Below are 24,508 nucleotides of genomic sequence, written 5' to 3'. Positions count from 1 at the left end.
CTTGCCCTGCCCCCATCCAGGATCTGTGGTGTGTGGATGCCTCTATTCCCCTTTTCAAGATCCATGTTGCATGGGTGCGTCCCTCCTCGCAATTCAGGTTTGCCATCGTGTGAGTGCTCCCACCCCTGCATACAGCCTCTGCAGGGGTGTATAAAGAGGCCGTGTCTCACTGTCTTGCCCAGGCTACACTGCAGGGGCTATTCACAGGCGTGATCCCACTACTGATCAGCACGGGAGTTTTGACCTGCTCTGTTTTTGACCTGGGCCGGTTCATCCCTCCTTAGGCAACCTGGTGACCCCAAGCTTCTCAGGGATCACCATATTGGTGCCGAACTTAGTGCGGACACCCAACCGGCATAGTTCACTGCAGCCCAGAACCCCTCAGCCTCCCAAGCAGCTGGGATCACAGGCACAAGCCACGGCACCCGGCTGGGTTTATGCTCTCCCACTTCCAACTCTAGACTCTGCTGGTGAGCTCTGTGCTCTGACGGTGTGAAACTGGAGCACAGAACTGAGTTAATGCTCTCAATGTTATTTGCATTGTACACTTCAAATGGGCACAAGCCACGGCGCCGGGATGGTTCACCCAGTCCCAGCTTCAGCTTTAAACTCTGCTGGTGATTTCTGTGCATTGGCCAGACGGGGGCAGCCTGGAATTGGCCTAATGCACCCACCTCCACAACTGTAATTAGACAGATGAAACAAGCCAGCAGAATTCATTTGTTTACAATAACTCACAAAATGTAAATAGCTCTCCACCACTGTCTTTCTCCTGCCTTGTTCCTCTGCCTGAGCCCCCAGTGATGTTCTCTACTATGGATTGCATTTGCTCACACTTGCTCTGTTTCTCCATTTGCTATTGAAAACAGAAACAAAATCACAGATACCCACACACTGACAGGATGAGAAACTTGGAAAAAAAGAGCCATTCACCATTTGAACTAAAGGAGACCTTCCTCTGCTGAAACACATACTCCTCCCCCTCCTCCCTTCCCCAGTATTTCACAACTAGTAGATGTTTTCAGATGTTAGGGTATGGACTTTACTATCCCTTGTACTGACTACTATATAGCAGAAATCTCATTTGGGCTCTGATCCGACCCTCCCACACTCTGAAGTCAGTAGTAACTTTGCCATGAGTGCAGTTTCAGACCCACGCACTCCTAGCAGAAGTCCAGGGATGAGAAGCACACATTAACATTCTCCATATTCTCTTGCTTTGTCAAAGAAAAAAGCTTCATTCTAAACTTATTTTCTTACCAATAATAATTATGTAGTGTAAAAAAATCTTTCATTTTTATTTTGCACTGAAAAGAGCAAGCGATTTTCTTTTGCCTTTCCAAGGGGCTTCTTTGCATGCTCCATTTAGTAGCTATAAAGTGGTTGTAATGAATATTAAAAGTTCTGGTATTTTTGAAAGAATACTATAAGGATACAACAAAATGTCATACTAATGTAATCTTAAGTGAAACATGCCCTTTGTCTCTTTTTTAGCTGTGCAATCATGAAGGCAGACAATGGTGGGGTTTTGTCATGTTATCTGGTCTCAGCCTGAAGGCTGACCAATAAGGGACCACTGGTATTTTTCCACGTTTGTATTCTGGAGCCACCTTACCCACATTTCCTCTCACACTCCCTCTTATATGCAGCTATCAACAAACTCCAGGGCTTGATTTACTTCTGGTTCCCTCCCCAAGGGATTTGCAAGAGTGGGCAGATTTATATTTCCAATCAGGGCATCACAGGAGCCCAGGCTGGCAGAGGCTGCACTGGAAATGTGCTGAATCAATGTATTCCTCTGCGAGGGTCCCCTGCTTTGGACCGCTTCATCAGCTGTCCCAGGCAGCTGCAGGGTCCCCCATGGAGTGAACATAAGAATGGCCATAATGGGTCAGATCGAAGGTCCATCTAGCCCAGTATCCTGTCTTCCTACCGTGGCCAATGCCAGGTTCCCCAGAGGGAATGAACGGAGCAGGTAATCATCAAGTGATCCATCCCGTCACCCATTCCCAGCTTCTGGCAAACAGAGGGTAGGGACACCATCCCTGCCCATCCTGGCTAATAGCCATTGATGGACCTATCCTCCTTTTAACTTATCTGGTTAGTTTTTGAATCCTGTTATAGTCTTGTCCTTCACAACATCCTCTGGCAAGGAGTTCCACATATTGACTATGCGTTGTGTGAAACAATACTTCCTTTTGTTTGTTTTAAACCTGCTGCCTATTAATTCATTTGGTGGCCCCTAGTTTTTGTGTTATGAGAAAGAGTAAATAACACTTTCTTATCTACAAAAAGAAAAGGAGTACTTGTGACACCTTAGAGACTAACAAATTTATTTGAGCATAAACTTTCGTGAGCTACAGCTCACTTCATCGGATGCATTCAGTGTAGCTCACGAAAGCTTGTGCTCAAATAAATTTGTTAGTCTCTAAGGTGCCACAAGTACTCCTTTTCTTTTTGCGGATACAGACTAACACGGCTGCTACTCTGAAACTTCCTTATCTACTTTCTCTGTACCAATCATGATTTTAGACCTCTATCATATTCCCCCTTAGTCATCCCTTTTCCAAGATGAAAAGTCCCAGACTTATTAATCTCTCCTCATACAGCAGCCGTTCCATACCCCTGATCATTTTTGTTGCCCTTTCCTGAATCTTTTCCAAGTCCAATATATATTTTTTAAGATTGGGCGACCACATCCGCAAGCAGTATTCAAGATGTGGGCATACCATGGATTTATATATGATATGAACGATATTATCTGTCTTATTAGCTATCCCTTATCTATCCCTTTCTTAATGATTCCCAACATTCTGTCCGCTTTTTTGACTGCTGCTGCGCATAGAGGGGATGTTTTCAGAGACTTACCCACAATGAGTGTAAGATCCCTTTAATGAGTGGTAACAGCTAATTTAGACCCCATCGTTTTATACGTATAGTTGGGATTATGTTTTCCAATGTGCATCACTTTGCATTTATCAACATTGAATTTCATCTGCCATTTTGTTGCCCTGTCACCCAGTTTTGAGAGATTCTTTTGTAGCTCTTCGCAGTCTGCCTTGGGTAGGCTTAACTATCTTGAGTAGTTTTGTATCATCTGCAAATTTTGCCACCTCACTGTTTACCCCCTTTTCCAGATAATTTATGAATGTGTTGAATAGGACTGGGCCCACTACAGACCCCGGGGGGACACCACTATTTATCTCTCTCCGTTCCGAAAACTGACCATTTATTCCTACCCTTTGTTTCCTATCTTTTAACCAGTTACTGATCCATGAGAGAACTTTCCCTCTTATCCCATAACTGCTTAGTTTGCTTAATAGCCTTTGGTGAGGGACCTTCTCAAAGGCTTTCTGAAAATGTAAATGCACTATATCAACTGGATCCCCCTTGTCCACATCCTTGTTGACCCCCTCAAAGAATACTAGTAGATTGGTGAGGCAGGATTTCCCTTTACAAAAACCTTGTTGACTCTTCCCTAACAAATTATGTTCATCTACATGCCTAACAATTTTGTCCTTTACTATAGTTTCAACCAGTTTGCCCGGTACTGAAGTCAGGCTTACCGGCCTGTCATTGCCGGGGTCACCTCTGGAGCCCTTTTTAAAAATTGGCGTCACATTAGTTACACTCCAGTCATTTGGTGCAGAGGCTGATTTAAATGATAGGTTGCAGACGACAGTTAAGTAGCCCTTGGGCGAACACCACCTGGTCCTGGTGACTTATTTACCGTTCGGTAACAAACAGTCATAAGTGTGATTTGCAAAGCCCTTCAGCCAATGCCATGCCCCTCCGGTTCTTCTCCCTGCAGGTCCCCATGTGTGTGTGTGTGTGGGGGGGGGGACACCCCGAGCCGCACAGTGCGCCCCCTGGATGGGGCCAGACGCCGCTCGGGCGCCCCCTGCCGGCACCCTGGGGAACAGCGCCCGCCCCGCAGACACGCCCACTGCCTGGCCCTTTAAGAGGGAGCCGTGGCGTTCCACCCGCGTGCCTGTGCCGACGTGTGACCGCCCGGGCGCCTCTCCTGATACAAGACACGCCCCTTGGCCACCCGCATGCGCAGCTCCTGCCCGGGGATTTTCACAGAGATCATCCCCCTCGTGTTGGGTGGGGGAATGTTATTGGGCATGCGCGCCCGTGGCGAGGCGGAAGTAAGGCTCCAGTGCTGACACGCTAGCGCATGCGCAAATCTTGTCCCGGGCAAATTAGGCGGGATTCTTCAGAGGCCGCTCCCTGCTCGTCCGGTTGTGCTCTGACGGCGCCTGCGCAGCAACAGTCAGAGGTGGGTCTCTTGGCGGGTGAGCGCATGCGCATCTCTGAGGCCGGAGAAAAGCGCATTTGTTCAAAAGTCGAAGCACTTTGTGGGGTCGCCAAGCGCATGCGTGATAGCGGAATGGTGGTCGGGGAGGTAGATTTCCTTAGACACGGGCTTGGCTTTGCACATGCGCAGTTGACCGTGGGGGGGAGACTCCTCTGTGAGGCCCTTCCTGCCCAGGCGGATGGGTCCGGTTGTGCACATGCGTGGTTGGTTCGTACCGCCCAAGGGGCGGCGCTTGGGCCGGCGGGGCTGTGCGCAGGCGCGCTCCTGGCCGAGGGGAAGTGAAGGTGGGTTCGCGCGGCACCTTTTCCGGCGGCGGCGGCGGCTGGGCTGGCCGCGCGAGGCGGGAGCGCCGCAGGTACGGGGCGGCCGGGTCCGCTCGCGGCAGCCGGCGCCGGGCAGTCACCGTCTCTCTCCGCCCCCTCTGCAGGCAGGAGCCGCCGCCCTCCATGAGCTGAGGAGCCGCCGCCCGGCGCGAAGGAAGGAGCCGGGCGCGGGGCCGCCCTGGGCCCGGCGGCGAAGGGCAGGGGGCTGGGCCCGCACCCGGGCGGGCGGAGGGTCCGCAGCTGACGCTTCCCGCGGGTCTCCTCACGGCGGGCTGGCGGCCGCTCTGCCGGGCTTGGCGGGGGATCGGCTCGCCCCGGCCGCTGGGGCGGGATAGGCCCGCAGGCCTCCCCCGGGAACCCGCCTCCCGCCCGGTGCGGCGCTGGGTCTCGTGTCCCCCAGGCCGAGCGCCTCGCCCCGGCTGCCCTGGGCCCGGACGCCGCGGCCTCCCGCTCGCAGCACGTGTGCCAGCGGCCGCCGGGCTCCGCTCTGCCCCGAGGGGGCCCCGTGGATGCCGCCGAGATGGGCAAGGTGCTGTCCAAGATCTTCGGCAACAAGGAGATGCGGATCCTGATGCTGGGGCTGGACGCGGCCGGTAAAACCACCATCCTGTACAAACTGAAGCTGGGCCAGTCCGTCACCACCATCCCCACCGTGGGCTTCAACGTGGAGACGGTGACTTACAAAAACGTCAAGTTCAACGTGTGGGATGTCGGGGGCCAGGACAAGATCCGCCCCCTGTGGCGGCACTACTACACGGGCACGCAGGGGTTAATCTTCGTGGTGGACTGCGCCGACCGCGATCGCATCGACGAGGCCCGCCAGGAGCTGCACCGCATCATCAACGACCGGGAGATGCGGGACGCCATCATCCTCATCTTCGCCAACAAGCAGGACCTGCCCGATGCTATGAAACCCCATGAAATCCAGGAGAAACTGGGCCTCACCCGGATCAGGGATAGGAATTGGTACGTGCAGCCCTCCTGTGCTACCACAGGGGATGGACTCTACGAAGGGCTGACATGGTTAACGTCCAATTATAAATCCTAATGATAACAATAACTACTTAGTCTGCAGATAATTAAAAAAAAAAATAGCCTGCCTGGTTTCCTAGAAGAATGATTCTCTACCGAAAAAGTAAAAAACAAGCATCCATAGGGTTATGATCACTTCTTCTCCAGTTACCACCCTTTCCTTCTACACGCTGACTGGATTCCTGTTTAACTCTTCTTGCTTGGCGTTAGGATGCTGTAATTTCCAAATGTGACATGAACACAAGCATAGATGCTATGGCAGACTTCCAGCAAACGGGGAAAGACACACTGTAGATTTGCTAAGTAATTTTTTTCCTCTCTTGATTAGCCCTTATAATGGTTTTTTTTTTTTTTTTTGCAGGGCGGGGAGGGGTAACCATTTTCAATGTATGCTTTCCGGTTCTACTTTTTTGAAATTTTTTTTCTTTATCACTTGCTGTAGATTGCTTCTTTTTGCATTCATGCAGAATATGTTGATAGGTCTGATTCATCAGTAAACTGAAAATTATTGCTTAAAATCAAACTGCAGTCTGTCTTTTTATATTGAGGACTTTTTTTTAAAAAAGAAGTCCTTAATCTGTAACTAAATAGTAACTTTAAATCTGTCTTTTCATATCTAAGACTAACATGGTAAATAAAACCTTGCCTACAGTGGCAGATAGTGAGAATACCATTGTAATATGTTCAAAGTACATATCGGAGGTAACGTAAGAACTGCATTGAAATGTCAGCTGTGAAGTTCTGAACCATACATCATGCATGAGTAGGGATGCAAATAAGTTCCCCATATTGCATAGCAACCATATAATGAATAAAATGTGAATGATGTAATAGTTCCAAGTTATACTCTACTCACAGTTCCTATGTCTTGCATTGCAAAGTTAATGATGTTTAGCTGCAGTCTTAACTAGTTGTGTCAGTCTCCTCACAGTGCGAGATATCATCTTTCCAGAAAGCATAGCAGTAACGTGTAAGCATTACTGTTCCTTTTACTTTAAATAATTTACCATTAGGCAAAAATCAAGTCGTGTCTTGCCTCTCTTACAATATAGGAAAGATGCATTTGTTAATCTTGAGACTTTTGGAGACATTTCCTCTTCCAAAGTTTGAAAATCTCATGTTTTCTGAAAAGCATGCATCTTTATCAGCTGCAACCCCCCCCCCCCCATATGGATTTGTTTCCATATCATAATTATTTGAATACACAAGCTCAGTTCTAAACTTTAACAGAAATTAATCATTTTAACTTTTGAGTAACTGGCATTTGAAGAAGTCGTTTATATCACGATTTAGTTTTTGCAAGACCACAATTTAACCCATGAAAGTCATTCTAAACATTTTTGTCCCTCTGTTTCAGTAACATTACTATAATTCTTTATGAAAGGAACTGTGTTGAATGTCTGAATTTAAATCCATTGAGTAATTAGTAATGAGGGTGGGGTGTAGAGTGAGCATATGACTATGAATGTAAACTTTCACATATAGGGAAGTTTTAAAGGGCAAGCAGCTCACTTGCCATAACACCGTTTTCAGATGTCTCTGACTGGGAAGTTATGGCAAAAACAAACCAAACCCACCCAGATTGAGAGTTCAAATCAGTGTATCGTTTCAATCAAGTATTAATACTGGGTGCAAAAAATGTAAAGCAGCTGGGTTTTATTCAGCCTTAAGGATTAACTTCAGATTTCCTCAAGGAGTTAAACTCAACTGGGGAATTCTAGGAATGTAACTCTACAAAACTAGAAGAAGAGAAAAAAAATGTTTTTTTGAGGGTGTAAGTTTTACATTAGATTGGGGCATTACACTACATTTCCGCAGTGTTGACTCTGTATGTTAAGTACAGTGTATTATGGAGCTCTTACCAAAGATCTATGGGGAGATAAAAATATTGAAGTTCATTTCCTAAAAATTTAATGCTTAGGACCCCTTGAAGAAAAATGCTTTGTTTAGAATATGGTTCCAAGAAAGGGACACTCTAAATGTGGGTTGCAGTGGCAGTGATAGGATTCTGGATGATACTAGAAAATATAGCAATGATTCAGAAACAATTTTATAAAAGGAAAAAGTTCGTTAGAAAAGCAAGGCAAGTTGAATTACTTTAAATCATAATTCTGAAGGGGAAACTAGAAGTCTTCATTTTGGAAGTCTTTTTAAGTCCTTCTTGAATTGTTGCTCCATTTTCTAGTTTTTATAAATTCAGTAAATTCATTTCAGTTAATGTAATTGGTCAAATAGTGTGGTAGTGTAAAGGTGTATAAACAAACACCAGGGTACAATTGTTTTCTTCTGGAAAAAATATAAAAAAAGCCAAGCACAAGGTAAATGCCTAAACTGGAAGACTTGAAGCTCTATTAATAGTTTTCAAACTTTCTTAAACATATCTCAATCAAAATGAAAAATTGGATTTTCACTTTCAGTCTAAAGTGTTTACTGTATTCTTTCTCTTCAGACACTGTTTGGGGCAGGTTTAAATTTCACTAGGTTTTTACATTAAATTGAATTCACAATTTTGTATTTCTTTGGTAATTTTTGTTACTTTAGATATTCTGTTGTGTAGGTAAAATGATAAATTTAATTATACTCTTGAATTTTTAAATGTTTTATTCTGGGGGGGAAAGACTCTAAAGTTACTGGAACTTGTGTGGCAGATAATTCAAAAATAAATGACCTTTGCTACTTGAACGAAATATAAAGGCTTCATTTTCAAAATGTCTTTATGAAGGAAACGGGGGGAGGGGGAACAATGCAAGTAATTGTAGCCTGCAGGTTAAAGTGGCAATCTTTTTTTTTATCAGAATTCTTACAACTGAATTATAAGTGCATCAACTTCTGTGTTCTTACGAATTTACGAAGTAAACTGGAGTACATTTTTTGAATGGCATTATTCTTGTCTGGTAAGTGAATGAGTCTGTAGATTTTCATCTCCCTGACCTCAGTAAACAGGAATTTTGTGTTCTCAATATGGTTGTAGTGTTGGTAAAGAACTAATGAGCAGAAAATAAAGCAATTATACAGTGCAGCTCTCCTGGTATTTTACTTATATTTGAATATGGTAAAACCAGAAAGGATCTATATAATACACTGGAGTAGTGCCTTCTGCTTACATAGAGGCCTAGGTTCTGTTTAACCTGGGTTTGAAAGATTGTAATGCTATTAGTTTCTCTTTAGAGGACTCTTTAAGTCACATAATTACAATTGAAAAGTTGGAAAGAGGAGACAAGTTTCTTTTAAAAATATTTCCACTTCCAATTACAGGCTTTTTTATTTCAGTAAACTTAATGTTTAATATGTTATGCTTTGTAAAATACTTCAATACAAGATCTCTGCCCTAAGGAACTTACATTGTAACTTGGACAAATATAATGCACAGAACAATTTACCTGCCAGAAAGCACAGAGGTGCTGATGATGAGGTGATCAGTCCTGGAAAGTTTCATGAAGAAAATGGCTTTGAAGGAGTAGAGGGAAGGGAAGGTGCTTTTTTAGATTAAGGGGTAGAATGGAAAAATTGTTATAAGAAGTCAAGAGCTGTTAGAGACTACAGAGGCATGTAAGGAGTTACAGGTAGAGATGTAAAGGAGTGAAGTTGTGTGGAGCTCCGAGGTTGAGAATGAAGCAGCTAATTCAGCAATAAGGCAGTTAAGGAATTTGGAAGGGGAGTAGGGATAAGGCTAGAACAGTACACAAATTGAAGCTGCTAAAGTAATTTTTCAGAGTGGAGGGTAGAAATGTGATGTAACAGGAAAAGCTAACCAGATTTTGGAATCTGGATGTAGAGTGGCAGTTTTGACATGCTTGAAGATGGTTGAGTTGACATTGAGAAGGGATAGAAGAGATACTGGCCTTTGAAGTGGATATGAGACATCAAGGAAAAAGGCAACACTTTCTGGTCACCTTTCGTCACTTATGCCGAAAGATCAGGCATACACAGGTGACTTGGGAGTCATTAATATTGTCCCACTGCCTTAACCTAATCCTAAAAATCAATTTTCAAGTGCTTAGGTGTATCCAGGTGGTGTTGGTTCTAGTACAGTGACTGCAATATTTTTAAAAAAAAAAAAAATTACCCTTCAGAACCTAGCTCAGGGGTTCTCCCAACAAATTTTTTGGTGGCCTCAGAGTGCGGCCATCAACTCTTGCTGGTGGTTGCACTGACAATTTTTCCTAAACTACTTAATTAACTTTAGGAAAAACAAACAAATATGTATATATACATGTCCAAATCATTGTAATTTATTTATGTAGGGTTTTTTCAGACTCAGTCATAAAAATAACGTACAGTGGTCTCTATTCTTTACTGGACATAAACAGAATAGAAATACAAGGTGTTTTGCATGTTCTTGCATTTTTATGGCTTTTGCTTTTTTGGTTGCTCTTTTTTTTTTTTTTTTAAACTTGCTGGCTAGTAAGTCTGCTGCTGTAAAACGTGATATTTGTATGTTTGTTAATATCACTTTTCACACCACACATACTCAGCCCCAGCAAGCCTGGGACAAATTAGGCCCTGGATGGGGAGGAGGGCAAGGAGGCCATGGGGCCCAGCGATGATGGTGTGGGTGGTGATCCTGGGACCAGAGCCTGCTATCATGTGGATGGAGCCCAAAGCTCCATGGCCAGACTACCCACCTGCCCTCTGGGAAAGTGGGGCATTCACCAGCTGCTTGCACCTCCAGCATTTGTGTCTTCGGAGTGGGGGCAGGGCCAAACTCCCACTAGTGGCCCTGGGAGAGGGGCCATTGCTTCTTTCCTGCCCTGTGTCCCCCATCACAGCCCAGGAGGATGTGGCCGCAAGAAAAGCCCTTCGTGGCCGCATTCGAGAAACGCTGATCTAACTTGTGTCTTGTCTATACATAAACTTGAGCCACCTTAGCTAGGGATGTGGCTTTTAAAACTGATTTAGTTAAACCGGAGCAAGTGTGCGTAGACACAACCTCAGAAAAATAAACTTGTAAATCTGGTAACATGTCATAGTTGTTGGTAAAAGTTGACATTATAAGGGTGACCATTTGTGGGTTAGATCTCTGTAACTGTGTGTGTGTTTAGCTTGAGCTTCATTTCTTAATTAAAATACCATTCTTGAATTATTATTCTTTATGAATCAGAAAAGCCTTCACCAATCTCTTTTCCAGTCACTGGAGAAAATAGATATTTATGGATAAGGTTTGGAAGAATTTGCCTGCCACCTACTAGCCTGAATGAAGACTAACCCTGCAAACAAAAACAAAAAAACCTGTTCCCCAGAGGCATGCAGTGCCCCTCAAATTAAAGCCACATTTCCATTCATTTAAAAAATGTACTGTTCTTTATTTAAATAGCACACTGCCAGTCAATCGACTTTCTATTTACATGTTATATAAACGGTAATACTGTCAGGGCTGGTCAAATGAAAATTATATTAATTACATATCTGACAAATTGACCTGACTGGCAGTTTCACTGTTTCCAGCAGAATTGTGGGGCGGAAAAAGTAGTCAAAACTGACAAGATTGGTCAACTTTCACTTTGTAGTTTGTGGAAGGTCTCAGCAGCAGCAGAGGCACCAGAACTGTTAGGAACAACATTGCATTGGTATAATCTTGGTTTGGGTTTGTAATGTTTGCAACCTTAATGGCTAAAATAAAAATCTTAAATTACCCAGAAGATATTGGTACTTTGTGGGAAAACTTCCACTAGCCCTAGGTAAGTGTACAGAGTACTAGCATTTAATCCAGTGAGGGGTGGGGGAAGAATTACTATTCTGATACTTTAGCACTTAAGTCTCATGTTGACCTTTAACTCTTTTAAAAAAAAAAAAAAAAAACCCTAGGATTCTATACTGCGTAGGTTGTCCTTCAGTACTTAGGAGTGAAGCAAATTATTTAAACAAACCTCAAATGTCAGAAGGACCATTTGAAGTATCATAAAAAGCAGGATAATTTTTGGGAGCGGCATTTTTGAAGAGATAAAATAGGTGAGCTGAATGGGTCTATCTTGTATTTTCAAGTAATCCTACTCTTAATACTTAGTGGCAAAGAGTCCTGTGGCACCTTATAGACTAACAGACGTATTGGAGCATAAGCTTTCGTGGGTGAATACCCACTTCATCGGATGCATGCACAAAAAATAGTAATTCAAGAATGGTATTCTAATGAAGAAAAGAAGCTAAAAATGAACACACAGTTATAGAGATCTAACCCACAAATAGTCACCCTTACAATGTCAACTTTTACCAACAGCTATGACATGTATCATCCGACATGCTACACATCTGACGAAGTGGGTATTCACCCACGAAAGCTTATGCTCCAATACGTCTGTTAGTCTGTAAGGTGCCACAGGACACTCTGCTGCTTTTACAGATCTAGACTAACACGGCTACCCCTCTGATACTTGATACTTAGTGTCTGTCCACGTGAGGTGATGCTGGTCAATAAATGCAATTCCAGTGCAAGAGCACGGCATGGTGGATTTGATGCCTGTGGTCTGGGGAGGAAGTTAGTTCCATAAAAGTTTGAGACAGCTGTGATGATACCTACTTTTGTAAAAAATGGAATGGAAAATAAGGGATAATGATCTTGCATATGTTTATAGTACTATAACTTCTAGGGGGAGCCGGGGGGGGAGGAGGGGAGGGGGAGAGAAATAAGAACTGGATGCCTTTCCCTATGCTGTTGGGTTATTGCCTCCAAATTTAATTTGTAGATATTCTAATAGAAAAATTGTTTCACTTCACTGGTAGCATCGAAACTATTGGTACCATTCTTCCTTGCCCATTTATGGAACTAACTATCTCCTCCTCAGAGCATGTAATCAAATCTACAATGCCATGCTCCTAAATGGGGTTCCCAGCTGCCTTTTTGGAGGCTTTGTTGAACAAAAAAGCCGGAAGTCCTTTGGTGTGTGTTCAGAGACCTCAAAAGTGGTCTCATGTAGGCACTTTTTTTGTTAGTTTAGATCTTTATTTAAGGGAAATATCTTAAAAGCTTCCTTCTGTTTCTCTGTCTCAAGTTAAATACACAAATAACAAAGCTTTTAAAACAGTCTGAATAAAAATCGCTTTTCTTTTCAATAAGGTTTCACTTCCAGTGTCATCCAGTAAGTGCTCTAGATCTTTATGGAATTGCCTAAGGCAGTGGTCTCAATGACCGGTCCGTGGACTGGCTCTGGTCCCTGAGATCTCCCTGACACAATTTAGGAAAGCAGCAAGCTGGTCCCTGGTATCAAAAAGGTTGAGAAATGCTGATCAAACGTACACAGAACCTGACTTCTTAACTTTTAAAAAGCAATTTTTAAATTTGTCTCAGGTCTATTGTGTAATCATGAAGTGCAAAAAAAAAATTCAATTTTTTCCCCCTTTTGCAGGTCACCTTTTAAGTACCTCTATCTTCTGTACTCCTAGAATCATAGGACTGGAAGGGACCTTGAGAGGTCTTCTTGTCCAGTCCCCTGCACTCAAGGCAGGATTAATGTAACCCCTAGAGCTGCACTAACTGAACCAAAATTGGTTGTAGACACAATACTTGGGCAAGACTCAGAGGATGGCATTTCTTCAAATAGTAGGTAGAAGCATTGTTAATGGAAATATTTCTATAGAAATATTTCGGTTTACAAAAAAAGCAAATACTGAATCACACTGCATTATTTCTAGTTCTAAAGATGAGTTCTACAGTTAAATGGGTAATGGAAATGACAGCAAAAGGAGTGAAAATTTTGTGCAGGCACATCTAATTCCACCCCCCAAATTCTTCTTTAATTCCAAAGGAGAGTGGGAGCAACGGAGCGTCCCATGTATTGTCAATGAGAAGGGAAAAAGCAGATCTGGAAAATGTGACTGTTGTGCCATATTACTTGTGACACAGACAATTATGCTTGTATGATTAATCATATTCCATAGAGGTGCGTTTCACATTCAGGTTAGCTAGTTGAGTATGTAACACTTCAGAGTTCATAAGGTATGAAGGTAACTTGAGGGTAGGGTGGATATCTCTTGTGTTGCCCTCTCTAGTAAAAACAAGACTGGGAAGCGTGTGTGTGAGAGAGAGAGGTAGTGTTACTTTCTCATTTCTAGAAAGGCTGTAGTCTGGATGTTTAGCTGGAATTCTTCCATACGAAGGGAACAGTATTATTTCTATGCTGTTGTCCATTAAGACCTATGTCTTTTGATATCTAAAAATCTGGTGGGTTTTTGAGCTGTAATGACATCCTACTTATGTATTGTACTAAGTTTTGATATTTATACAGGTGTTTAAATGAAGGTTCGTACATGTCCTTGGGGGGGCGGAGAGGGGCTTGTGCTGAGATTAGTCTGTATGAATGCTTATCCTGGTATTACCAGCTATTAGAGGGAAAACCAGCTTTGGCACTGTGACTATTAATGTTCAGAATACAGGCAAAAACATTCCAGACACCATGTTTACATGAATGCAATAAGGATGCAAATAATAGGTTCGAACTCATATTCTATAAATGTTTTAAATTATATTGGTTTGCAGTGTTGTTGGGTAACACTGCAAGGTGTAATTGACACTGTTTCTAGTGTTGACAGCTTCTAAACTTGAAAATAAAATTTGTTGGTCTGCCTTCCTCAGAAGTAGGTCTTACACTTCACAGTATAAGGAATGTGGGGTTACTCAGCCCTTATACTATTCGTATTTTTGCTGTTTTACCCTGAGGAACTTCCTTTAACATTTCTTTTGGAAACTGGGAATATTATTCTAGAAATGAAGCCATTAACTCTATGGCTGTTTCAACTTTTCAGTTACCACTAGGTGCACTGAAATGTGTTCATACAGTGTTAGTTAAACATCTGTCATAATGAATGCCCTTTTCCCCACAGGGGCTGGATTAGTTTGGAACTGCCTCAGCTCTTGTGGAGGCTTTTTCCCCCCATCATATAGGGATGGGTTTAATCCGTTGTCTTAGGAATAATTGAATCCAATGTGAGCCCAGTAGCATATGCTATTATACCCTCCAAGAGGAAGCGTTTGCTTGCAAACTCACAAGATTAGACTAAATGGCTTGGTTCTGGTTGAGCTCCCCCATCAAAACAAAGTCTGATGATGTAGAAGGTTCAGATATAGGGAATAAAAAAGCAATCCTGAGTTTGCCAAACACTGGGAACAACTTTTTTTTAATCTAGCTAGGAGGGACAAACAGTTATCTGCCTTATTTTCAGCGCTGTATTTATCATACAAATCAAATTACCTCATTAAAAAGAGTTGGGGACAGCCTTTGTCAACTGTATTGTGAATTTTGTTTTCTTTGCAATACCCAGCGCTTGCAAAAAGTCACCTGCTAGCCTGAGGACTAACCAAACTTGTCAAAGGCAGATAGAAAAGCTGCTGGATGAAGGTGAGGGATGCTTGGATCCCTGCCAAGGTTCTGTGCTTGGACCTTGCTCGGAGGCTCATTGTACCAACCTTCTGCTAGAGGAGACCGTTTTCTATTCACCTACTGCTTATCCTCAAGCCTCCTGACTGTTTGGAGTGGGTCTCTTTTCCTAGCTGATTCATAGGGAGGGCCAGCAGGATGCCTGCTGGTCTGCCACTCCTTCAGGCTCTGGGTTTTTTTGTATAGTTTTCTCCCCTGAATAGCTTTTAGAACCTGCCTTGACTGCTGTTCATTGCTTTGCTTAGCCGCCGCAGCAGAAGGAACCTGATACATTGTAATCAATTTTAGTGGTCATAGGGTACTGAGTAGCAGCAATGAAGCGGAGCCAGGCCTCTTTGCTTTCTCAAGCGGCAGAATGAAGTTTTGAGCAACATTAGAACTGACTATAGACTCAACAAATGCTTTGCTGGTGTTGTGCTCTTCTGCTGTGATTCCTGCATCTATACTGGAGGATTTGCTGGCATTGCTATGTTGGGGGGGGGTGACCGTATGTGGGGTTTTTTTTGTTTTACACCCCAACTGATCTAGCTGTGCCCACAAAAAATAAAGCTTAAATTCTTCAGAACTTGATAGTTCAGTCCCCCACTCTCAGCAAAGGGGCAAGTTTGCCGCTCCTTGTTGAAGTCCTGTCAACCTTCTCAAAGAAAAAATGGAATTGGATATTGTCTGCATCTAAGCACTTCAAGGGTTAAGTATTAAAGCGTTCTATAAACTAGTAACACACTTGCATTATATAACCATTTACAGTTTTGGCCACACTTGTGATTCATAGACTCTAAGGACAGACAGGATCATCTTGATCCTCTAGTCTGATCTCCTGCACAATAAAGGCCACAGAACCTCACCCACCCACCCCTGAAACAGATCCATTACAGTAGAATCTCAGAGTTACGAACACCTTGGGAATGGAGGTTGTTCGTAACTGAACACAACAGTCTCGTTGTTCTTCTAAAAATTTACAACTGAACATTGTCTAATGTCTAACATATGTCTAAGTTTTGAGCTGTGTGTGTAAATCCCAGCTTAAGGAGAGATGCGTGCAGTGACTCTGTCTGAGCTAGGACAATATAGGATGAGTTAGCCACCTTGAGTACATGCCCAGCATCTCAGATGGGTACGTATTGAAGGCGGCCTGCCCCTTGCGCTGCCATAGCTATGCTCTGTTTATAGCGTGCTGCCTCAGAGCTGGCACAGATGTGCCGCCTTGAGCAGGGTATCGTACCCCCAGCTCGAAATGCAGACGTACCCTCAGGCTGAGTTACCCACCAAGGCAGCCACCTTGATGACAAAATATTTCTCCTTCTTTCCTTGTGCCTCCCCACCTGTTGTCTTTTATCTTATAGAGTGTAAGCTCTTTGGGGCAGAGGCTGTCTTTGTTCTCTTTTGTACAGCACCTAGCACAAGGAAGCCTTGCTCCATGACTGGAGCGCCTAGGTGCTACCATAATACAAACAATAGATGGGCAACAACCTTTTTAAAAAACAAAAAGCTGGTGGTAAAGCCCTCAGAAGGACAGAGGTACTAACCCACTTCATTAAAGATTCAGTTGGTGTACTGACTGCTTGTCACTGGCTTCCTCCGTCTTTCAGAAGAGGTGATGAAGTGAGAATACTGGATCAAACAATGGTCTGTCTAGTCAAAGTTCATATCTCAATAACCCAGCACAAGTTGCTTCAGACGAATGTGTGGTTAAACAACCAAAGATGCCCCCCATAATGGTCACTTTTGGGCACTAAAATAACTATAGGGCGAAGATTCCCAAACTTTTTTTTTTTTTTTGCTGCACCCCCTTTTGGAGGTTCACATCCTATGCACACCCTCCTCTTTCTAAGAAACAGAATTTCTGTAGATGCCAGGAGTCTGGGAGACCATCCCGGCTTGGATGTCCTGTTTGTCCCCAGCCTGCAAACATCCCCTGGCTGGGACATGCTCTGGGCGGCGGGACATAGGCAGCCAGGCTGGACCTCTGCCCTTGGGACACTCCCATGATGATTCACAGGCTGTGAGCTTCTCTGGCCCGGACACAATCCCCAGCATGCATGTGCAAGGGCCTGTGTGAGCAGGGAGAAACTACCTGCCAACGAGGTGCCTGTGTATCAACCTATGAGAGGCAAGCTGCTCCTCATCCCTCCCTCTCCCTTGTTCTTCCAGCCTGGCAGGAGCTGGAGGGAGACACTTAGTGAGAGGAATTCTTCTTTTATCAACAGTATTTTGAAGAAACACAAAAAAATTCTTAAGCACAGTCAGGTCCTGGTGCCCCCTAATAACCATGGCATGGGCACACCCCACAGTTTGAGAACCAGTGCTGTAAGGGAAATCGTTTTCTAGCCCAATGTAATTATTTGGGTTATGTCCTAGTACGCATGACTGGTTTGTCTTTAGCTAGTGTAACTCCTATGTTGTAATTATGCCTAATTCTTTAACAAATCCTGCTCTCTAGTGAGTTCCTCTGGTTAACTGTGTTGTGTAAACCATTCCCTTTATCAGCCTGGAAAGTTTACCTTTTAAAGGTGTTCCTTTCTCTCCAATTTATCCTCTCCTAAGGTAAGAACACTCCCATGATTCTACATTCCTTTCAGATATCTCCTTAAACTGAGCAGCCTTAAACTTTTCAATCTTACCTCACAGAAAAGTCTTGCCATGTCTCTGGCCGCTTTTGCTGTCCTCCTCCGGGCTTTTTCTATTTCTTGCTTATATCCTTTTTGAAACAGGGTTATAGAAACTGACTGTGGTATTCAAGGTGAGAGAATATTGTCCTAGATATTAGTATTGTGTGGTAGGATCTAGAGGTTCCAGCTCCATTGTGTTAGGTGCTGTACAAACAACGAAAAGACCTGGCCAAAGAATTTACAATCAAAGTTGGTATTAGTCTCTGTCCCTTTCTTAATATATCATTTTTCTTTCCCATTTTGGTCACTGCTGTCCTTTTTTGTCACAGGCAACAGTTTAGCAAGTCTGTTTTCCCAAACCTTTGGAAGCTGAACCCTCCTTCATGAAATTAAATCCAGTTTAATCCTCATGCAACCCTGCTATGTGTGAACAGAGGCCTACAAATCTTTCTCTATACATCTGTGTCTGCCCTGTCCCCCCTTCCATGGTGGGAAACACTAGTGTAGATTATGCTTTCTCTTCTTCCTTGCATGCTCTGACCAGTGAAATTACTTTAAATATCTGTTAATATCAGTGACATTTGAGTTATTACTTATTGAAACGAATGTGGAACTTCACATCTCAGCTATTGTTTCAGAGTCTCTGCCAATTCGGCAACTCAGGTTACTTCAATTACACTTTATTGGAGTTTGAGTAGCAGCCGTGCTAGTCTGTATCCACAAAAAGAACAGGAGGACTTGTGGCACCTTAGAGACTAACCAATTTATTTGAGCATGAGCTTCCGTGAGCTACAGCAGAGTGGCTCTTGATGAAGTTCTTTTGATTCCTTCCCCCCCCCCCCATCTGCAAAGCTTACCAGGTTCTTGTTCACCCCTCTTTAGATCATTATGAAATAGCACCCGTTCCACGGTGGAGATTTAAGGCACTCCTATATCATCCTTTTATGCTGAAGAGTGAGTTTATTCATACAGTTTTCTCTCAACACATTTCTAATCTATAATTTGTCTTCCTCCATGACTGCTTAGTAGCCCCTTGTGAGGGATTTTAAAAAGATCTCTGGAAGTTCTTGTGATGCCCACCAGTTCTTTTATCCACCACTTAATAAACATGTATATTGTGGTAGCAGCTAAAGTCTTCAACTAGATCAGGACCCCGTTGTTCTAGGCACTATACAAACAGGGTAATTGATAATCCCTGCACTAGACAGTTTACAGTCTAAAAGACAAGACCTTTAGCAGGTGAAGGAGACAAACAAGCAAAGATGGGGAGAGTGAGGTAACAAAAGCACTATTTAGCACAGAGTAGATGTCTGTCCAGTGTAGCCAATCAGTCAGCTCATCAACTCTCTACTTGTTATCAGGTGGCAGTTTTCTGCAGTGAGATGGAAGGAGGATAAAGCGTATGGCTTCTGACTGACTTCTCCCCCCCACACAGCACAAGCAACCACATGGGAGAACATATGCTGGGAGAGGCTGACCGAACTGGAGTGAAGATGGACGTCAACTTCATTATGAGACAGGAGGAGGAATAGCTCAGGGGGCTTTGAAAGCTTGAATGAGAGTTTGTGTGGTAGAGGGGAAGCCTATGCAGGGTTTGAGGGATTTGGCATGGCCAGAGCCATGATCTAGGGCAATGATTTTAGCAGCAGCATTTTGAGTGGATTTGTCTGCTTCAAAGAATAGTAGGCTGGAAAGAGGTGTGATTTTTTTCCCCTCCGCCCTGTCCCCTCCTTACAGCAGCTGCGCTGCCTGGGTCCCTATTGTAGTGGGGTAACTAAAACATGAACACCTTAAAAGCTTCTCATTAAAAACATTTACAATGTGTTTGGTCTTCTGAGTGGAATCCACCATTTTTTGTTACTTAGGGTGGAGCTGGTTATACTGATGAGTGTCTGTTCCCTATTTGGGGGAAACCATAATTTTAATCACAAGGAATTATAAGTTCTACCTCTATTTGTAGAAGGAAAATTATGCCTGCAAACATCTGAGGCCTACCTGAAATGGGGCCCATCCAGTGTACTGTGTGTGTGTCATTTATTTAGAAAACATTTCTTGCCCTTCTATAACTACCAAACCCCACAATTTTATATAATGCAATGGGCTGTATGTGAATGTAATCAGTACTGTTTTAGAGAAATTCCCCCAAGCTATATTTCCTTACATCAGTCACTTCATGAAGGAGTCCTGGGATCTAAATTGAGGTGTCTGTGCAGCAGACAGCAGTCTTCTTAAATGTGACTTACATTTTGAAAAAAAATGAAGTAAATAAGATGGTGCATTGGATGCTCCAACTAAGCGGGGCAGGAGGGGGCATTCAATAAGCTGATTTTTTTTTTTAAACCAGGTAATATCTCCTATCAAGGGTCCTCAGGCGGAGAACTGAGCAGATGCTCGTTCTCAGTTTTTCCCTGTGTGAAGTCATGTGCAGTGCAGGTGCAAAACAATTCGGCACCCTTGCAAATTCAGGTTGTCCAGGGTTTAGTATGCTGTCTCAAATTGCCTCAGTACGAGGAACTGTGGTATTAAATTACATAATGACCTGAAAGATGGAGTGAAATGAAGTGGTGGCATCTGTGGGCAGCACACATTTTAGAGTAGCCAGGATGATGGAGCGCTACGGTGGAATGTGGAGTAATTTAACAAAGCTAAATTAGGCCTAAGTGGCTCCCGTGATTGGTTCAGAACTCTTCATGTGAAGGCACCACTTTAAATTCAGCCAGGTCGCGAATGGCCAGATATGATCAGACAGCTGCTTAGTGAGGTGTGGAGGAAACGAGCTCAGTCCAGTTTCTAGTGCACAAGCATCCACATTACAGACCCCAGTTAGCACTAAGTGTCTGTCGGGTAGTCTGAGGAACTGGGGACTGAGTGAACATAGACTTTACTATCCTTCCTCATGTACAGTTGGAGCACTCTGAGGGGAAGCTGGAACTGCTCCCATACCTTATTTGTCTGACTTAGGCCTTGTCTACATTACAGAGTTTTGTCATCAAAAGTCAGCTTTCATTGACAAAACAGTGGAGGTGTACACACCACCACGCTCCTCCCGCCGACAAAACTCTCCTGCTTTGCCGACAAAATAAAACCACCTTGATGAGAGGTGTAGAGATTTTTGTGGCAAAGTTGTATTGACAAAGTGTCAGTGTAGACCCTGCGCTTGGTTATGTTGCTGTAAATGGCCTCCAGGAGGTGTCCCACAATGCCCATCCTGACCTCTGTTTGAATGCCACTGCCCTGCACCCAGGTACATAGATATCAGTTCCCCTCACCCCCCATTTAAAGGCCCACGAATTTTTAAAATGCCACTTCCTGTTAGCTCAGCATGGACAATTCACATCGCATCTTCCCAGCTGACCAGGGCGGCTCCACGCAGTAAATGCTCTCCCGTGTAGAGCATCCCTGAGTTGTTGGATCTGCTGGCAGTGTGGGGAGAGGAGGCTGCACAGACCCAGCTCTGCTCCAGCCATAGGGACTTTGATACCTATGGTCAGATTTCTCATGACATGTTGGAGAAGGGCTACGAACAGGACATGCAGCAGGGTGATGTGAGGATAAAGGAGCTGAGGCCGGTCTACCAGAAGGCAAGGGAGTCAAACTGTCGCTCTGGTGCTGTGCCGAAGACTTGCTGCTTCTATAAGGAGCTGGATGCCATCCTTGGTGGCGACCCTGCTCCCACTGCCAAGAGCCCTGTGGATACTTTGGTGGGGCTGGAGATGGCGGAGAGCGGACTCAACCCCGAGGACAAAGTTGTGGACGAGGAGGTCGAGTTGGAGGACGATGTGGCACACATAGCAGGGTCGTCTGGTGGCATGGCGAGCCAGGACCTCTTTTCCGTTCCAGAGGGGTCTAGCCAGTCCTAGCAGCCCATCTCTGGTGTGCATGATGGAGGAGAGGAGAGCTGTGGTAATTGATCTTTTTGAGTTGATGATGCTCAGTTATGAGGTAGAGCTGTCCTTTGCTTTGTATATTCTGGAAGTGGTGAAGGGATAGAAATGTACAAGACTAGCTATGTTTGCGTGTGCTTCACGTCCTCCTGTGCAGCTAAGCAGTGCAGTGGAACTGTGTGTTAATGCACACCAAGATTTCACGGGACTCCTCCAGAGAGAGCTCTAGGAAACTTTCCTGCAGGTACCAGCCAATCCTCTACCGAAGGGTCCTTGGCAGAGCTGCTTTGTTCCTTCCCCAGTTGTAGGAAACTTTCCTGCACCAATTGGCAATCACTTGTGCAGCGACCAATCTGGCACACAGGCGAGCCACGTAGGGACCTGGTCTGAATCCACACGCATACAGGAGATGCACCCGTGCCTCCTTGCTTACCCTTAGGAGTGAGATATCGGCTTCAATGATCCCCGCCTGTGGAAAATGGTAGTAGAATTTAAAATATTGTCCCTAATCGCCTGCAGTGATCCCCTTTAAAAAAAACAACAACCCACCAAGACTCTTTGCCCCATCTTGAGCGCCCCCTCCTGGCTGAACTCACCATGTTTAGGGCGTTCATCGAGCTGTGTGCTTGCCAAGGGACAGTGAGAAACTGATTTGTATTTTTAAAAAGGGTGCATTTTATTATAATGATTCGATGCTGTGTATGCACTAACCATCATGCTTCTCTTTGTTTCTTGTGCTTCTGCAGATGTGGCCTTCAGGGGAACCCCATATACACCGGCGGAGTGTCTCCGCCATATAAGGAAGTCATCAAGGAGGACATGTTTCGAGAGGTGCTCCAATCCTCAGAGGCTGAAAAACAAGAATGCAAGGTGTGGAGAGAGACTTTAAAAGAAAATACTAAAATTGAGAGGCGGGACAGATGGCTACCTACAGTGTGCTGCTCTCTGTCAATGTTAAAGCACCAATTGTGGACCTGCTCTGCTGACAGAAGGAACATTGTGTGAACATGCACAAACCATGTCACTATACCGGTGTTCGATTGTCGGTGTAACTTGCGTTGACAAAACTCTGTGTAGACAAGGCCTTAGTCTTCAATGCTGCTAGCCCAGCACTTCCTATGAGCAATGAAATTCATACTGTTACTTAAAAATTGACAACAGGGCTGCAGATGTGCTTGTCGTCTTGCCCAAGACAACAAACAGAGAAAAACAGAACTGAATGACATAAGGGAATCTGAGCTAGCTTTAACTCTTGCAGGAAAAAGAGGCTCCTGACAGCTAAGCCATATCTGCTCATTGTGCTGCAATAGTTGAAGCAAATAAGATGTAAACTTTATTAGTATAAAGTATCAAATGCAACGAATGGTTGTTTAGAAGGGCATGGTACATCCCTCATTGGTTCCAGGTTTGGCATTCTAATAATAGCTTTTCCTTTGTATTAACGGAAGATAGAGGGAGTGAGTAAGTGAGGTCTGGACTTCTGGCAAAAGACACATCTATCAATCCTGCCTTTTGATCATTCTTCAGGGAGAATTATTTTGTGTTGTAGATTTAAAGGGGAGAGACTTAGAGGGAGGAGGTGGAGATCTTGCTCAAATGTAACATTATCCCTTTGCTTTTTTGTCCCTAACTCTTCTGGTATATGTACACTTATCTTGATTTTGTTTAATTTCACGGTTTCTCAAACAAAATTTATCTTTACTTCAGTTTTTCCTGGAAAACTATTGGTGGTCTCTTGACTATTAAGCTTGTTGTTGTGAAGTTTTTCTACTTCCTCCCCCCCCACCCCCTTTCACCGGTGAAGTCATCTTGTCTCTTCAGTTTTGGTTACGTATCCAAAGTATGCATGTACAGATACAGTAATGGAAGGTGTCTGGAATAAGTTAAATACCAGTCTTGATATTGATGTGAAGAGCAGCTGAGTCCGAACTTGGTCTGTCAACAATTAAATACGTTCTTTCTTATGAAGACTTGTTTCTTTTGCATTTCAGAGCAGGAGAAATACTTTAGTAGATGGTGCAGATGTTCTTATTGTGATACAATTACTGCCTTCCAAAGGGGAGAGCTCATTTTAACTTCCTGCATCAAGAGCCCCACTTCCATCATTCTCATGCTCTGTTCTCTTGCTCCCTTCTAAGTTGGCAATTCTTTTGAGTAGACAAAAGAGACCTCTAAAATGCTAAGTTGCAAACCTAGTGCCCCATGAGCAAGAAAAGAATACATAGTTGCAGGGGTGATTCATCAAGCAAAAGTTTTGCTGAATATGAATTTGTAAGATTCCAGAGGGGTGGGGAGTACGTGGCTACTAATGAAAAAAATAATTAACGTCATACTTGGTTTCCTCCCGAAGATCCTAAGCAATTGAAGCTACAGATGTTTTGGCAGAGAAATCACACAAACTAAAACCAAAGGGAAAAAAGAGGGATTTAAAATGGAATAGTTCTTTCCTCTATCCGTTTAGGGTACTTCTGATTCACTCCCGTTGGCAGAGAAATAGGGAAGTCTGCAGCTCAGATTTCTCAGGGGCTTAAAAGGATTCTGCATCTCTGTTAATGTGACTTAGCGCATGTCTCTACGTACAGCGCTGCAGTGGGTGCAGCTGTAGCACGTCTGGTGAAAACCCTCTATGCCGACAGGAGAGAGCTCTCCCGCTGGCATAAAAAAACCCCATCTCCATGAGCAGTGTAAGCTAGGTCGGCAGGAGAAGTTCTCCCATCAGCATAGCACTGTGCACACTACATTCTATGTCGGTGGAATTTATGTCGCTCGGGGGGGAGGGGCGGGATGTGGAATATTCACACCCCTGAGCGAAAACAGTTTGCTCACATAGGCTATAGGGTAGACATAGCCAAGCACTCGATTTACAACTATATAGTTTTCTTTCTCTGCAGCCTTGCAAAAGGCTATTGAAGCTTTTAAAAAATAAAATGTTCTAATCAATTAATAGGAGACTTAAGCTCTAATCTACTGA

General features: G+C 43.9%; 1 protein-coding gene across 4 annotated transcripts; it reads left to right on the top strand.

Moving 5' to 3' along the window:
• The first annotated feature begins 5,034 nt into the window (after nt 1-5,034).
• On the top strand, nt 5,035-23,501 carry ARF6 (ARF GTPase 6). 4 transcript variants are annotated; one of them, XM_048853714.2, is made up of 3 exons: nt 5,035-5,610; nt 19,015-21,556; nt 22,284-23,501. In XM_048853714.2, exons 1-2 carry the CDS (start codon nt 5,165-5,167, stop codon nt 19,064-19,066), a joined length of 498 nt encoding a protein of 165 aa, XP_048709671.1. In that variant the 5' UTR covers nt 5,035-5,164; the 3' UTR covers nt 19,067-21,556; nt 22,284-23,501. The 4 variants fall into 4 exon arrangements, with proteins under 4 accessions (XP_048709671.1, XP_048709669.1, XP_048709673.1 ...); XM_048853712.2 differs by having other exon boundaries at nt 5,035-8,570; XM_048853716.2 differs by lacking the exon at nt 19,015-21,556.
• The last annotated feature ends 1,007 nt before the right edge of the window (nt 23,502-24,508 follow it).

The sequence above is a fragment of the Caretta caretta genome, chromosome 6, assembly GCF_965140235.1.
Source record: "Caretta caretta isolate rCarCar2 chromosome 6, rCarCar1.hap1, whole genome shotgun sequence".
NCBI classification, from domain to species: Eukaryota; Metazoa; Chordata; order Testudines; family Cheloniidae; genus Caretta; species Caretta caretta.
This window is presented reverse-complemented; position numbering and strand designations above follow the sequence as displayed.

What these genes read in the sequence shown, in the direction of transcription:
- ARF6 (XM_048853713.2), top strand. Translation starts at nt 5,165, where the DNA reads ATGGGCAAGGTGCTGTCCAAGATCTTCGGCAACAAGGAGATGCGGATC.